This window comes from Filicampus tigris, chromosome 11, assembly GCF_054856515.1.
Source record: "Filicampus tigris isolate MCC_2025a chromosome 11, RoL_Ftig_1.0, whole genome shotgun sequence".
Taxonomy (NCBI): Eukaryota; Metazoa; Chordata; class Actinopteri; order Syngnathiformes; family Syngnathidae; genus Filicampus; species Filicampus tigris.
In genome coordinates, this window is record NC_141227.1 from 22,929,089 (window position 1) to 22,946,133 (window position 17,045).

At 40.1% G+C, this 17,045-nt stretch overlaps 1 protein-coding gene across 3 annotated transcripts in view; it reads left to right on the forward strand.

Moving 5' to 3' along the window:
- Positions 1 to 17,045, forward strand: part of arid5b (AT-rich interaction domain 5B) — a 121,016-nt gene that overhangs the window by 26,445 nt on the left and 77,526 nt on the right. For all 3 annotated transcript variants that reach the window (XM_086044573.1, XM_086044574.1, XM_086044575.1), the window contains one exon: positions 16,448 to 16,682. In XM_086044573.1, coding sequence (XP_085900699.1) covers positions 16,448 to 16,682 — 235 coding nt within the window. The remainder of the gene's footprint in view (positions 1 to 16,447; positions 16,683 to 17,045) is intronic.

A 17,045-nucleotide genomic window follows, 5' to 3' on the forward strand; every position in this document is an offset into this window, starting at 1 on the left:
AGATTGCATAAATTCCATTTCCTGCTCTGCTGTTATCATCACACACAAAAAAAGCACAAATAGCAAAGAAGTCTCTGGCGAGGCATATTTTCCCTGATTTGTGTGTCGTGTATATTAAGCCGAGCTTACATTCCTTTCTGTGTGCGTGCGTTCGTAAACTATCTTATCACTCCGACTCTGTCAAGCAAATAACGTTTGATGTGGACACAACAAAAGAGAAAAGAATCCTCCTCTTTGAGGAAAAATGATGACAGGGCAAAAAAAAAAAAAAAAAAAAAAGACGATATGATGCCAAAAAGCAATTTCCTCCCTCTTCTGGCTTTGCATGAATTATTCAGCAGCTTGCATCACATGGCCTTCTCGCTTTGAAGAGCATTTTTACGTGTGTAGGGGTGCGGTGAGATGCGTTCAAGTGCATCTAGTGAACGGGAAGTCTTTACTGTCGGCTGTATTACAGCACGGGGGGGGGGGGGGGTGGACTGGTCCCGACAAGCCACGGGAGGCCTTCGCGACCTTCGCCAAGCGCCGACTTTGCCCCGTGACGCTAATCTGAGTCAGCGCTGAGCGTTTACAGATGCAACGTGTAATCCAAAATACAAACATTAGCGAGGAAGGGGAGGAGGGCTGTTGAAACTTGCCACTCTGGGAAAATGTCAACACGGCAAGGGGGAATTACATTTTCAGCTATTCGGAAGCTCACATTACTTACGTTTGGTGTTGTTCGTGAGGACAGGTTAATGGCGTGGAGCTGTCGAAAATGGAAAAAAACCTTGCAAGATTCTACAAAGAATGGCAATTTTATGACGATTTAGTTGTAATGTTGGAGAAATGTAGTAGAAAAAAGATGTAATATTACAATCAGTGGCGGAGCTTCACTCACTGGCCACCCTACATTGAGGGGAACATTTGGATTTGTTTATAAAAAGAAAAAAAATCATTATTATTAACTACATATTTACAGAACAAACCTACAATTGATCTGAATGCAAACTCTCAAATAATTTATCTTGAGAAAAGAATGTTTGATTGGCAGTTAATGTCAATCGAAATCATGACTTTCACACCGTGGCAAGCAACCATGAAATCAAAGGCACATATATCCCCACAACCTCAACACAGTCGTGATACAAGCAGGAGCAAGCCTAAGTAAAAAGCTGCATTTTTGTTGTTGTTGTTGTAATGGGCCATCAATCGCTGTATGCAAAAAGGTGTCTGCACTGTTTGGATGTTAGCTAGCAAATGCTCATCAGTGAATGAAAGAAGTAGACTCAAAGCAAAACAACGGCAAATAAAATGGCATCATTTAGTGAAGCTCAGCACAACTTTTTTTTTTGTGCTTGTATTGTGATTGTGTTGAGCAAGATCCTGGATATGTCTGCATTTTAGTTGATGAAACTCTGACTGTGGATGATATGATGAACAATGACTTCTCAGTTATAGAGGGTGTTAGAATGCGAATGTACATGTGTGCGCATGTGCACGTGCTTATGGCCAGTCCTCAGTGAGATATCGTGGCAGCCTGCCCACCCCACTGAAAAAGTTATGGCTATGCCTCTGATTACAGTAATAAGGTTATCATCAGAGAGCCCAACTGATTAATCGGCCGGATGATCTCATTGGCCGATTTTAAAAGCGGCCGATTTATGCAGATTTTTTTTCTCAACACATTACAACAGAAGACAAAGATGATGGCATCCAAACATTCACCCCCAAAAATCGACCCCAAAAAATTGGCCGATATCCGCTGTTTCTATCCATCCATATAAATGCTGATGCTAGTCTTGTTAGCCCTTCCATGGCGTTTTGCAAAGCATCATGAAGCTAGTGGAAATTTGCAGTGATGGACCGCCGCCTGGGCATCCGCTGCGGATGGAAGGGGCATAAAGCTCCTGCTAAAGCTTATGTTATGTGTAAAGGCCTAGGTACACCAAACCGACGTTGGCCAACAGTGACAGACGCTTACCCCCTGTGGCAACGGGCCGCCTGTCGGCACGTCACGCTAGCGAAACACACCGCAACAGACAGACAGCGACGCTGAAGTACCTTCTGCGCAATCGCATGCATAAGATGTAATACCCTTCCACACCATCGGCGGCGGTAGTCACTATTTCTCATTGTTAGAAAAATCCAACCGGAAAGACAATGGCAGAGGGCAGATTATAAAAACGTAAACAATGCATGCGGCTATATTCTTCGCTCATGATGAACTCCCACGCAAATTAACCCTCACCTTCTTGACACGTTATTGTGAAATACTTAGATTGTCAACCCTCGCCCTTGAACTTGTCAGAAAATTCGTAATGTGACGAGGCTAAAGTACAAATGTTAAATTGCCAGTTGCTGGGAAATGAACTGTTATGTTACAAAAATAATGTCATGATTTATAAGATAAAAAAATAAAAAAATCCCCAGCTTTCTTCTCAGTGTGCCCGTGTGGGAAAATGTGAGGACGTCAGTAGGAGGAATGACATTTTTAGCGTCCTCACGTGGGCTCGATTAATGGCCAGAGAGTCGTTCGCTCGTGTAAATGTGTAACCCGAAGCCGTCTGAGATTTGCCCGCTGACCCCCGTGGATATCAGCTTGACAACATTGTGTCTCACAGGAAGTGTGCTACATTCTTTTTTTAATTGGCCTTTAATGAGCACCGTGAATGGGGCACATGACAACGTTGTCCCTCCCCCCTCTCACAACAATTCTTACTTTGCGTCAAATTCAGTTGCCACAATTAAATTATCAATTCACTCTGTGATGTCATTTCCTGCGGGTTGGTTTCTCATGCCGCCTTTTGTGCTCTTAAGCATGTTCTTTTTATGACCAACCCGTGACCCACTGTGGGTTTTTTTTTTTTTTTTTTTTGCTTCTGTTACACTGGGTTGGAGGTCAGTTGCTTTTAAAGGCAGCCAGCGTTAATTCCAGCTGGCAAAAAAGAAAAAAAGGAATAGCAATGATTCACTGCAGCGCACTCTGTTATTGTCAGCCTGAAAAGATTACCATACAAGTGAGACTACTACGGGAATAGTCGCACTATTATAAGAAACATGCAGTCAAACAAATACTAGAAAAAGTCATCATTTAATGGGGGGGGGGAAATGTACAAGAAATAAGAAGTGGAAAGTCAAGTTTACGAGAAAAAGACATCTTGATATTTAAAAAAGAAGTTTAATATGATGAGAAAAAAATCCCAAATTTGTAAGAAATGTCTGCATTTCATCAGGGCAAAATAAATTGTCATTGTCAATAAAAAGTGTAATATTATGAGACAAAAAATTTAAGTTTGTGAGAATTTCACCCCCCAAAAAAATCTCAGTATTACAAAGTTGTAGTAATGTTACAAGAACGAACTCGTAAAATGAGAAACAGCCATAATTTCATGAGAGAAAAATTGTGAAATTTGGAATATTGATGGGAATGAGAAAATAGTGAACGTGTCATTTTGTTGAGAATATAATGGACCAGTTATAAAATGATGGGATTAAAAAAAAAAAAAAAAAAAATCTTAAATACAGAAATTGTCATTTTATAAAAGTAATGTTTTACTTTTAGGAGAATGAAGATGCAATACTATCATAACTTTCAAAGAATTTATTTGGTCATTTTTTGAGCATAAAGATGTAATACTGACTGACTGTCTCGGGAGGGAAAACGTCCTAATTTGTTAAGAGTAGCAAGTGGGGCTGTTGAGAATCTCTCCGAGTTTAGCATAACAAACCGTAAAACAGTTGCTTTTGTCATATTTGTGTAAATATTTGAACGAGACTTTCATCAACGGCAAGGCTTTTGGACAAATATTTGTTGATATTACCCAAGCGCCATATGTCAGACTGTACAAGAGCAGCCCTCGCGTTTACATAGTAGTGAGAATGACAACTTGACTTACATAACTTTCATAGCAACTTTTATGACGCCTTCTTATCAGCCTGGCTTCAGTTTTCACTTTGCACGGCAGGCGTTGACGTCTTTAATACGAGTTAACTATAAAGTCCAGGGGTGGGGGTGGGGGGCTGTTATTCTTCTTTGTTCATTTCGTCATTCCGGGGGGCCAAGCCAACCCTATTTACCGGCCCCGCCCGCCGCCACCAGTTGAGGCGCCCCCCCCCCCCCCCCCCCCCCCCCTTCGCTCTTTAAACCGCCTTTTGTGCCAAGCCGCTGGGCCGTTATGACGAATCGTGGGGCAGGCATTAACCGACGGGCACGCTCTCGCAACACTTTCACAAACGGATCGCTAGCCCAAAAGCATCGTCGCCCATGCAAGTCGTTTTTCAACGTTTTCCCAAATCAAGAAAAACACAAACGAGAGCAGTCCGGTTCAATTTGACCTTAGTCGAGTAGCGTGACCCGGACGACTGAAAATCTACACACACATAATTCTTTAATACAGTGGATGGACACCCAGTATGATAGCGTGGAAAAAGAAACTCATGTTTTAACTCCAAATATCTTTGAATAAGCGGGGATACACCTTCATGTCGTATATTGATTTAATTATTATTTAAATTCATAAATATTTTTAATGCAATTAAAGATGTTTTATTTGTACAGTATTTCTCTATTTCTTATTATTGATATGAAATTTAAAAAATGCATAAATAATAATAATAATAATAATAACAAAAAATATATTATATAATTAGATAAAATCAATTATTTTTTCAATCTTTTGCCCTTCATACACCGTGCCCATGAACAATTACAGGTTGTCAATGATGATGCAGTTTTTGGGGTTTAATTGACTTATTTTAATATATTTTTAAAATTCCTTTTTTTTTTTTTTTTTAACTTTGGTCCTTAATGCAAAGTATCCTAAGCAATCATAACGTGGTTGTCTCCATCCATGCATTTTCTGTGGAGTTGTACCCGCCGCAAGCTTGGCCAATATTTCTGGATCACATTGTTAATGCGCTTTTATAATCACCTTTGATTTCTTCTGACCTCTCTTTTCCTCCCAGCTGACACACACACACACACACGCACACACGCACACACACACACACACAGGCACACTGACAGGCCTGGGACTGCCGCAGTAGTCTTGTATTGATTGCTGTGGCAAACGTTCTGGCGCCATTCCACGCACATGTTCCACACTGTGCTTGTAGGGAAATGAGATTGTATTCATTTGCTGCTCCTTTGATTTAGTTTTTTTTTCCTAAGGGGGTGGGAGGGGGAGGGTGGAGTATAGCCCTGAATGGTTGATTTAGGCATGCGGGATGCACTGGCTTCGCCGTACGGCATTTTGATGGATTGCGTGTTGAACGAGCGAGCGTAAATGTGAACCTGGGCGATGGCGCGTCCTTGTCTTGTGCACGATTTGCAAATTGCAAGTTCCTCGTTGGTACAACAATGGCAGGAATTGAGGAGGTGGCAGAGGTGGCACTGGTGCCTGCCGCAGAGCCGGTCATTAACTCGCAACACTGCCCTCAAGTGAATTCCTCGCCATTGCTGAAATAGCGTGTAAATTATTACCAGCTTTTTTGGACGGTGTCAGTAGAAAAAAAGAAAAAAAAGCTTTCCAGTGGAAATACTTCAAACGGCGGTGGAAATAACAACGGTTCCTTCCACTTTAGCAGCCTCCACAAGCTTCTCATTCATTTTTGTGCTTGTGTGTGTATAATGTGACGATCACACACAACAAATTAGGGCGGTCAATTGCGTATGGAGTTCCGCTATTCACGGCACGACTCTTTCCCTAACACTGCATTACGGGAATAGTCCTTTCATGACGAAAAAGTCAAAGCCATCGGAATCATGTAACTCATTAGATGAGAACATTTCGCTTGAATAAAGTCGTAATTTTAAGAAAGGTTACTTAGCGAAAAGTAATCATGTCATAAGAATCATGTTATTATAGTTGCCATTTATACCAACAAATATGGATTTGACAAAAAATAAGACCAATTTGCAATTTTATGAGCACAAGGTCTTAATTCTATGAGAAAAAAATCTGATTACAATAAATTGTCATTTTAGGAGAGTAAAATTGTAAGATTATGAGTAGATAGTTGTAATATGATAAGAAAATGTCACCACTCAAGACGAAACTCCTAATTTGACGTCAGTTGAAGTCAGTACTTTCCAAAAAAAAAAAAAAAAAAAATTGCCAGCGCAAAGTCTTAAAGCTAGAAAGCTGTACTTTTACCAGCAACAATGTTAGAAAATTCTGGTAATCAATCCATTAGATTACAAACATTCTTTTGGGGGGTGGGGGGTGGGGGGGGCTCAACTGATTACGCAATTGCTTTCGTTTGCGTGATGTAGTCATGTAAGCTTTGATGTGAGAAAGTGCTGCTGTGTTGTTGGCTTTCTTGAAAGCAGGTTGTCAAACTGCAAGCTACAAAGCTGCAGACGTTCCAAAAGCGGTTGACACAGCACTTTTCTTTCTTTTTCTTTTTTTTTTTGCATTGTCACCCTACAACTACTGGCGCCTCACTCACAAGCCTTTGAAAACGATTTGCTCTTGACATCTGTGAATAAAAGATGAGTTCAGCCCAGCCCCCCGCCGACAATATGGCGACTCTTATGAATAAAGTGCATTCACAACATTATGCGCCATAATTCCTCCTTTAATCAAACGCAATGGCTCACCTGCAGGCGGTCTTTAGCGACCGCTCATTTCAATTCAATTGCGGCTAGCCCGCATTAGTAATTGAATGAGGATTAAATTACAATATAATGAGACTAACATTGTAGTATTGGGAGAAAAAGTCATCATTTTAATGTATCATAAAGTCGCAATATGCAAAGTAGAATAGACTTTTCTTTAGATTTCAAAAAGACAGTTTTCAAAAAGACAGTTTTATAAAAAGTTACCCATTTCAGAGAATACACTTAGTTGTAATAACACGTGATAAAGTCAGAATTTTACCAGAATCTCTTTTTAATTTGATAAGAAGCAATTTGTGAGTTTAGGACAATTCCATTAGATTACAAAAAAGTTGTACATTTCAAAGCTATTGTAATTAACTTGTATTGCTCCCCCTAGGCTGGATTTCTGAATTACAACAACAGAACAGTGTCAGTTTCATATCACGCCCCATGTAAAAAAAAAAAAAAAAAAAAAAAATTATTTGAAAGAGGCAATTGTAAATTCCATTTTATTCCTGCATATTTTGGCACCATTGATTTGTTGCTGAACTTTGTGTATTTGACATCAGGCACCATGTTGGGCAGCTAAGGGGTCTTTGGGAAGATGTGTGGACATTGTTTGCGGCAATTATTGCTTTTCACAATGAAGCCTGTCTGCGTTTGTAATGAAGATATCAGACAGAAAGATCCCAATCAGTGAAATGCGTTTGTGCTTTGTATATTTGACCTCAGGCGCCTTGTTGGATCCCTAAAGGGTCCTTGGAAAGATGCTGAGTCAATTTGTGGCAATTATTTTTGGCTTGGTTGTTTTCATTTACAGAGCAATTACTGTGTGCTGTGTGAATGTTTTCTGCTACAGAAACTCAAAACAGGTTGGTTAGCTTCTACAAATGGGAAAATGTGACGGGGAATGTCACCGGTCGACATGAAATAGAAAAAAGATCAAAAAGTGAAAAATACAGCAGGATGTTAGTGGAACTGATTTGGCTACATCAACATTGTGTCATCACTTCTAGTTGTGGCCTGGCTGAAAATAACTTTTTTGTTTGTTTGTTTTGTTTTTTTAAACACAAAAAGTTACATAATTCAGCTTTAAGAGAAACAACTGACAGTTGATGAGATTGAAAGGCTGATTTGTCGTTTGCCAAGAAAAGAAGTTGTTTTTTTATACAAAAATTCCTAATTTGATGCGAGTTAAGTCTATGAGAAGAACCTCCATGCCCCTTTTTTTCTTCTTTTTTTTTTTTTTTTTTGGTAATTCCCAGGAAAGTTTGTTTAGGGCCAGATGAGCCAAGGACAGTCATGTGGAGGAGGAGATAGATAATGAACTCGTATTGTTTCATACTCTCTCTCTCTCTCTCTCTCTCTCTCTCTCTCACTCCTGCTCTCTCTCATTGTCGGTGTCACCATGTCCATTACTCAATTACTAATCTCCTCTGGCCTGCTAAATTCCTGCGCTGACCTCTCAGAAGTTCAGCAGGCTGAAACCTTCGCAGCGTGACAGCACCTCTGTATGTATGTGTGTGCGTGTGAGTGTGTACTCGAGAAAGACACGCACTCACTGAGAGCCCCAAAAGGCTCCCCTGGGAACGTATTGTATATTGTATGCACTGCAGTAGCTTTCAATTAATACAATGCCTTAAAATTGAACTTCAGTCGTACCTTGACTTGCTATTTTTCAGTATTAAGAACATGTGACTAAAAATGTTTTTTTGGGGCTGGTAGAGCTTAATGACATTTCAATTCATTTCAATGAGGAAAATTGATTTGATATACAGTAAATTGAGTTACAAGCTTTGGCAAGGAACAAAGTGAACTCATGACTTTATTCTCATAATACTTTTGCCTAACGGTTCTCATAAAATGATGACTTTGTTCTCGTAAAATTGTCTTACTACTTTATTTTCATGATCATTTCAGTCTTTTCTTATAAAATTATGATTTTTGTGATCTCATAAATTGTAGTACAATTAAAACGATTTTTGTTAAATTGTGTTTTTTTTCTTGTTATAGTGCAATAATCTGAGATTTGATTTTAAGGTTATCATCGTCAATCTATAGTGTTGAGCAGCCTGGGCATTCATCACTAGTGTTCCTGTTCTATGAGCTTTATCAGATTTTTGCTCATTGGTACGCCCTCACCCCCCTAAAATGTCCCCCCCCCCGCAAAAAAAAACAAGGAAGGAATCCTTTCGATGCTCACTGAACTGAAGACTCATAGGATTGCGTCATCTGCTAGTGTGATGTAACTCGCAGCAGTTTATTGGTGACAGTTCCCCCCCACCCCCGTAGAAATATTTCAAGGTGTTGTCGTTTTTGAGGCGGTGAGTTCAAGTCACGCTATTCCGTAGAGTTTAAATGCAATGAAGTGACAGACACCATGAGTTTTTTTTTTCAAATCTACACTTGAGCAGCACAATTCTGTTTACTCCACTTGAAGTGCATTATGCAGCATCAAAGCAATAAAGTCTCTGACTAATGTTATCATGCTGCTGCAGTATTAACATGAATTATTGATGAATGGAGGCACAATATGGCATCTCGCTAGCGCTTTGAATTCCAACCCGGAAGTTGCAATAGAAGAAAGTAATTAGATTACAAAAGTCATCATTTTATGCAAATAGTCCTAAGACGATGAGAAGATGATATATGAGAAATGATTGCGTGAAAAATGTTCTCGCAAGAATAAAGAAGTTGTCATTTTTCAAGAATTCAGTAAATACAAAAAGTCAAATAATGAATAAATAAATCATAAAGAAAATAAATGAATTTAAAAAAATCACAATTTTCATGACAGTAGTCGTAGTATTAAGAGTCAAAATTTGATAAGATTTTCTCTTTTACAAGAAATCTTTAGATAGCAAAAATTCATAGTTTTATAGGAACAAAGTCACGAGACTATTAGAAGAAAGTTCTACATTTATAATAGTCAATACTTTTATGGGCATAACATCATTTGGAAATACGATTCAGGGAAGTCACAAAAATTTGAGCAAAATTTTAATTTTATGATGATGCCGTATTTTTATGAGGCGTTATTTCCTGCAGTTTAAAAAAATGTTAATTTGAGGATGGCTGTACTTTGATGGGAATAAAATCTTGATTTTACTTGTTAGATTACTAAAAGACATTTTCGGTGAAAAGTCGTAATATAAACGCACAATATTCGAAGAAAAAAAGTGAAGAGAAACTGTTGGATTACAAAAAGTTACAACTTTCTTATGCAATTGTAAGACAATGAAAACAGTCTTCATATTACAAAAAAGTCATCACTTGAATGCAGTCAGACTTTTACAAGATTACAATAGAGTGCACCAATCTTACTTTTAGCGTACTGTACGCGCGGCAAGCAAGTGAACGTGGGCAAAGTCCAAGTGCGCAGTGGTGTCCGTCCGAAACGCTTCACTGATGCTCGACGTCACATCTTAGCTTTGGGCTGGCCGTCATCTGACCTACATTATCAGCAGGAGGCCTGCCGGCGGCTGCTGTCTGCCGCTTTGCTCAACTATCCGCAGGCTAACTGGAAACGACAGCGCGGTGCGCACGAGGACAGCCTTTTTATTATTTGACATTCTAAGCGGTGAGGACCCCCCCCCCGTGGTTGTCCGCCACTTCTTTCAATGGGGACCCGGGCGAACCTTGTCATTGACGAGACGGCACTTTGACGACAATCGATTCACGTTTTAACAGGCAATCACATCGAGTCAGTCGGTCGGATATGACTGCATTTTCACTGGAAGGTCATAATTTTCCAGTTTGGCAAGACTGACAAGACATAAAACTGTGAATTTTCAAGAAATTATTAGACTACAAAAAACCCTGAGATTACAGGAACAAAGTTTCAAGATTACAGGCCACAGGGAAGTTATGACCTTATATTTTGAGAATTGCAAAGTCATAATTTTTTTATTTACCTCGACTAGTTTCGACATCGAACTGCCGGGCTTCTTCAGGAGTTTTTAACTTTAACGGAATGACGCATTTGGTGTGTTCCCACGTGGAAACTTTTAGTTACGGTACTACGGAAAGTGTAATTGTCACATGATGCTCCGTAAAACAAATATACTGCAGCTCAGCCTCTAGCTAGCACTACGCTTTTTCTTAACTGTCATGCGTGAGTCATCCATTTGGACTTTGGAAGCTACTTAAAACGGTTCTTCGCTTTCTGTGTTACACATGTTCCTGTAAAGTGTCGTGTTCCTCTTGTCAAATAACGCGCCTCGCCAACGATTTTCGCGGCCCGACAAGTCGAACGTTTATTTTTCAAATAAATCCCCCTCCGATAGTTTTTATGCGATAGTAAATAGTCTCTTTTTTGTTTTTGTGCTGATTTACGACGTCATCACAACACCACAGATTGTGAAAGGAATAAATGGTCCACGTTTTTGTCAGTTCTTCGATCTTACTAGGGCCATCGGACTGGAGGCGTGCAGTAACTGACTCGCTGGTGGCCTTCGGGGCGGGGGTGGCTCACAAACTAGTCTGTTTATGCCCATTTGTTGGGCACTTTCACGAGAAATTGCCCCACTTGTGCAATTTCACGAGAACGTGTATGAGAATAAAGCCACAAGAGTGGCATATTAAAGTGTCAATACTAAAAGGAAACAATTTTATGAAGAAAAAAAACTTATTTCGGCATTAGGCTACGGAAAATCTTTATTACTTGGCCAATGAACCAGTCCTTGGAATTTTATCCTGCAGTTGCCGAAAAACAAAAATCGAAATTCGAACTACTTACAGAAAAGAAGTATTTGTACTGATTCACTAAGAGCCTGCTACTCCGTAAACAAAATGAAAGCAGAGCTCAGCCTCTGTCTAGCAATATATGCATTTGGCAGTACGTCAGACTCATTTTGAATATGAATCATCAGTGTTACACCAACAAACAAAAAAACACACAGCACAGTGCAAACACGTCGCCAAACGAGATCTGTTAACACTGCTGCAACAACACATGATTAATATACATGGAATGCAATATAGCATAATACACTCTTCGCTCCGCTGTGCTTTTTAATTACGCCACCGCCGTTGTGAGGAACAGAGCGCCTTATTGTGACGCCGCTTTGTGTCAAATGGGGATTGCATCAAACGTACACTTGCATCATTTTGAGCACATGAAGCACAATGAGGCTTTTGGCTGTGGGGCTGAATGCTATTTACTGCTAGCGACACATTATTCAAATGGTTCTTTCTCCCTCAGTCGGTTTGTCATGGCACGGAAAAGTTGCTTACAGCCACCCGCCACCACTTGACAGCTCCAGACAGCTCATTATAAGACGAGCGAAAGAAAAAAAGCCATGTTTGATGTTTTTACTTAGCGAGTGAGGGAGGCACTGCAGCTATATCAGGCCGTCCCTCGCAGGCTTTTTTTTTCCTTTATAAGGCAATACTGGCTTGAAAACTGGCCGGGATTTGATACGGCCGCGCTCCGCAGCTTAATGTGAGAACTGAATATGGGTAATTGTTTGGACAGAGCACTTGGGGAGAATGCCGGGAAGTTTGTTTTGACAATGTGTTCTTTTTGCTTTTACGGAAATGTGACTGAAATGGAGAGGGTGGGGGAGAAAGCCAAAATGAGAGGTTTACATTTTTTTGCTATAAACGGAACATTATCAGCTTTAGAAAGGCAGAATCTGTGATGCGGCTCTTTGCAATTTGCAAGCGTGCCTAAAGAAGAGTCCAGTAAGTGCATTCGAGTGCTCGTGCGGAATCGATTGTTGATTAATCATGTCTTGAAAGCAGTTGCGTCCAAATGGAGTCCACCGCTCACTTGGCAGCGCTGATCCTCTCAACTAATGGGCTGTCCAAACAAGGACAACAATGACGTGAGCTACAGGAAGTTGTACTGGAAACAGGAGTTCATAAAATTACAGTCCATTCGATTCATTGATGGTCGATTTTCCCTGCGGCCAATCCACGATCATTCCGAATTCAAACAGTCGGCCTTTCAGCCCCAGTTGTACTTAACTTCTCAAACTCTTTGGAAAAAAAAGTCTTTGAACTCAATGGATCCATTATTCATTGATTAGGATTTGGACAACTACAATCATCATTTTTCATATTATGATGACATTTTCTGAATTGTATGCTTTTATCTGAATTTGACCAGTTAGACGCAAACACAAATGTGCATCGCCACCCAATAGAACATATTATCTAAGGTAATTAAAATGAATTAGCTAAGAATATATTGAGCTATCTTATTTTGTTGCATGAAAAAAAAAATCATTAAATAATAAAAATGTCTTTTTTTTTCGTTAAATGTCGCAATAATATCCATATCGCTATATTCAACAACCATATCGCATATCGCATGGTTTTTCAATATGTATGAAAATAAAATCGATATTGCAAGAATGGCCTATGCAATATGCATGTCGCAAAGACATGCAAAAAGTTTCTTCTGGAATTTTATGCTTCATCTGAATTTGACCAGTCAGGTGCAAGCCCAACTGCCTAACCAACCATGGGACTACTGCATCTCTGACAATTTTCACTTCCTGTATCCAAACACTAAATGTCGCAATTCTTCAGTCCACATAATGTATTTGGCACAGGCATCTCAGTGGCCATAAATGGGTAAATTAAGCAGTGTTTTATGGAGCCGCATTGACCTTTCACTCGTATATCCCCGGTACCAGATCAGTGTTTTATACGTAAAATATATGATCCGTGTGTTTTTATTACATTATCCCTGGATATGACAACAGGGCATTGCTTTAGTTGAGAGATTGAGAGATTTGTTGGCCCAAGAAGGAAAAATGAAATTCACCGCCATGGCCATAAAAGTGAATTGAACCGCATTAAAATGCAGCTCGCACATACACGCATACATTTCACCCCACGACAAAGAGCTTAAGGTCCTATATATATATATATTTGTCATTATTATATTGTCATTGCTGTTGCCTCGCAGCCTCAATGGCGAAATCCGACTCCACCGTGATGCGTGTTGCATTTCTCTGCCCCCCAGCACATCTGTCTTCCAGACTTTGGGTAATAGCCGTCTTCCGGTGCACTCTTTTGTCAGTAACAAGCGCGCCCGCCATTATTAGGCCTTCAAACGAACCGGCACTTCTTTGAATTATTAAAAGAAACCAAACAGATTTGAGTCCTCACATCGCCTTGACTTCACATGCTGCGTATGCAGCGTAGCCCACCTGGCATACCTCCACTTTTTGGTAGTCTTGTTAACAGTGGGTCAAAAACTTGTGAAACCGAGCACCACCTAAAAACAATCTTAGCTCTCCAAGTATCACCGTCATGACCTACATTTAAAAAAAAAAAAAAAAAAACGCCAACAAAGTAGAGGTTTTATTCCCTAAAACACGTTTAACATTATTGTAAGCAACTGTACCATTATGCACAGTTATAACATTAATGTTGTGCTTGAATATAGGACAATTACAAAAAACTGTACTTTAATGATTCTATAAAATTAAACACAAATTGTACCACAACAAATGTGAAAACAAAGTTACAAAGAAATTTAATGCAAACGTTGAATACTTAGTACTTAAAAGTTGAGTAACATTGAACTGTACTTATCAAATGTACAGGCTAAAGAATAAGTATTATGCGCATTTTCAACATTTGAGTGTATTTTTCGCATACCACGAGAGGTAATTATCACTATCTGGAGGGCCTCAATGCGCTAGAAAGTCACATATCCTGGTATGTATTGCAGCAGTCTTCAATATGACTGCCCCCTCCCCCAAAAAACTTAAGCAGTAGTTCCCACTGAAAAGATAGGTTGGAAAAAAAGAAAATCTGTCCCACCCGTCAGTTTCACCCATATATAGTATATTTTGAATAGGAAGTCGGCCATTTTGGTCGGACGCAGCCATTTCGGGGAAAATTTGAGGGCTCATACCTTGATGAACTCTTCAAAGGGAATTTTCCCAAACGAGAAGGAGGTATCCTAGACACAGGGGCACTTTTCAATTATGTTTTTTGTCTATGTGATTTAATGCGAGAGTAGCATGCCGTTAACATCGATCGTACTTTGGAGGATTTGGATTTGGATAAAAAAATAACCCCTGACACCAGTTCCTGACACCAGTTTCCCATGCCTGGAATTCAGTAGGCCATTTTGGGATCTTTCCGCACTTTGTGCTACTTGTAAATTCACCCAAATGCGACCTATTCGGCAGGAGGAATCCTAGATGGTTGAATGACGATAAATTGCATCGCTTTTTGTTGCCTCCAAAGTTTAAAAGGAAGTCGGCCTTTTGGGGCAAATTCTAGGTTCATACTTTCAAAAACTCCTACGAGGGTGTTAGCCCAAATGAGCCCCAACCAGAAGCAGATATCCTAGACAGATGGACGACACTACATTTGGAATGGTTTTTTTTTCTGCGTATGCCATTTAAAGTGGGTGGAACTTTGTGTGCTAGCCTCATTTGATGATGATTTCGAGGGGGTGTGCGTGGGCCCTGCTCGCAGCTTTAATTGTGGCTGCAGTGATACTGAAAGTGCTGTCTCATACTTTGGCCACCCTGTCAAATTAAACACAACTTTTATAGTTGTTCCACTCGTGTACAGCAGCATGAAATTCACTTTACGAGGCAAACGTTAATTGTAAAACCACACACAACAACGGCGCAATACATACCGGAATGCGGCAGCTCACAATAACTTACTCTAGTCTGAAGTAATAAGCATACAAGTGCTCATTGTTTAATCCAGTGAGTCAAATAAAATGCTCAACACAAAAGAGACAGATGCAGTAATACAGATTTTCCCAAAGGCTGTGCCGCGGCACATTAACGTGTTGGTAGGTCATCGAATGTCTGCGAACATGCAGTATTTTGAAAGGCAGGACAATTACATTTGTGAGTAAACTGAGACGAGATCATCATTATTTCAGGACAGTAATCCCCAAATATTTCAGAACGCCACGGTTCACTATTCAGGAATTCATCTTAGTTTTTTTTTACCTCTTGAACCTATCCTCAGCTTGTCCTTGAAAGGTTCCTTGACCTATTTTTGGTTTTGTGCTCTTTAAGATGCCGCCAAAGCCCTGTCTAAATATAAAAGTAGTACAGTAATTAGTGTCAAGGGAGCAAGTTGAAGTGATGCATCTCAACCGGGAGATGAATATGTCTTAGGTTTGCAGCTGGCTAGCTATCCTATACAATTCACGAGGAGCTTGGTTAGCTTGGCACAAGAGATCTATATTCTAGTACATTTGGTAATCAACCACAAATGTTTTCTCACTTAGTTAGCGTCTGGGTAGTGGTCCTAAACAATACGCTTAATTAAACCTAGATTATCGTAGCACAAAGGTCTTTGAAAATGTTGACCGTAGCACTTTTAGCAGGTGTTGTTAGTCTTGTGGAGTGATTATGAACAACCTCTTAACCTGTTGTCAAGTTACTTAAGCCCATATGTTCGTGACAGTAAACACTGTGATTTCTTTTTTGGACATTTTGGGTTTTTGTAGCGCTGGTTAGCCATTGTTGTTGGTGCTAAGCTACGTCTGCAATCTATTTGTGGTAGCTTATCTGTAGAGTGCCAGGATGAACAAAGAAATGCTCTTCCAAAAGATGGCAGAACGTCCAATTAACCTGTGCATCCACCTGTTGCCCTTCACATAATAGAATAATGGCTTTGCGGTCAACTAAGCAGGCCCAAATTTCACACTGAGTCAATTTGAGAGTAAATTGAGATGAGGTCCTCATTATTATTTTACATTCCTGGGAGATTTTGGTGAGGTGGTGTGAGAAAGCTTTCTTTATGTAAAATATGTGCCTTGGCTCAATTAACACTGCCATAATATAATGTGTACATAGTGGTTGTCTTATCTATGAGCCAAGTATTTCTCCTCCATTTACTATTTTTTTTTTTTTCTTCCCTAAGCACGAGGTGATCGCCGTTTCTGAAAAGGTGATCGTACGGCTCCAGGACCTGGTCAAGTGGACGGTGCCGGACTTCTCGGAATGGGCCCACGGACTGAAGGCGGAGCCCCTCAAGGCCTCGGTGCTTCGCGAACTGGGTACCAACGGGCGCCGCGAGGCCCTCCACCGCTACCGCGAGAGCACGCTCACCAGCGGACTCAACTTCAAGGATGTCCAGCGGGAACGGGCGCACCTTGGTGAGTGGAGACATTTCGCCTGCGCAAAGTGATGCTAAACTAGGCGGCTATAAGCATGTACTGTATTGTGTTTCTTCATGACATGATTAGCGTGTGCGACATGCGCTACTCAGTATAATTTATGCAAAGCTGTTATTAATTGATTATGGTGTTTTTTTTAGCATTTATTTCATGTTTTAAACTATAACGATGTGAAAACATCACTTTGTAGTATATTAGGGATGTTGCTGTTTGGATAGACTACGTGGCTTGGCAGCTGCTTGTTCCAGCTACCTCTGCAAGTGGGGAAAAACAATATTCTGTGGTTGTAATTATGCAATTGTACGGGAGTAGTTTAAGATTTCTTTATACTAACTGCAAAGC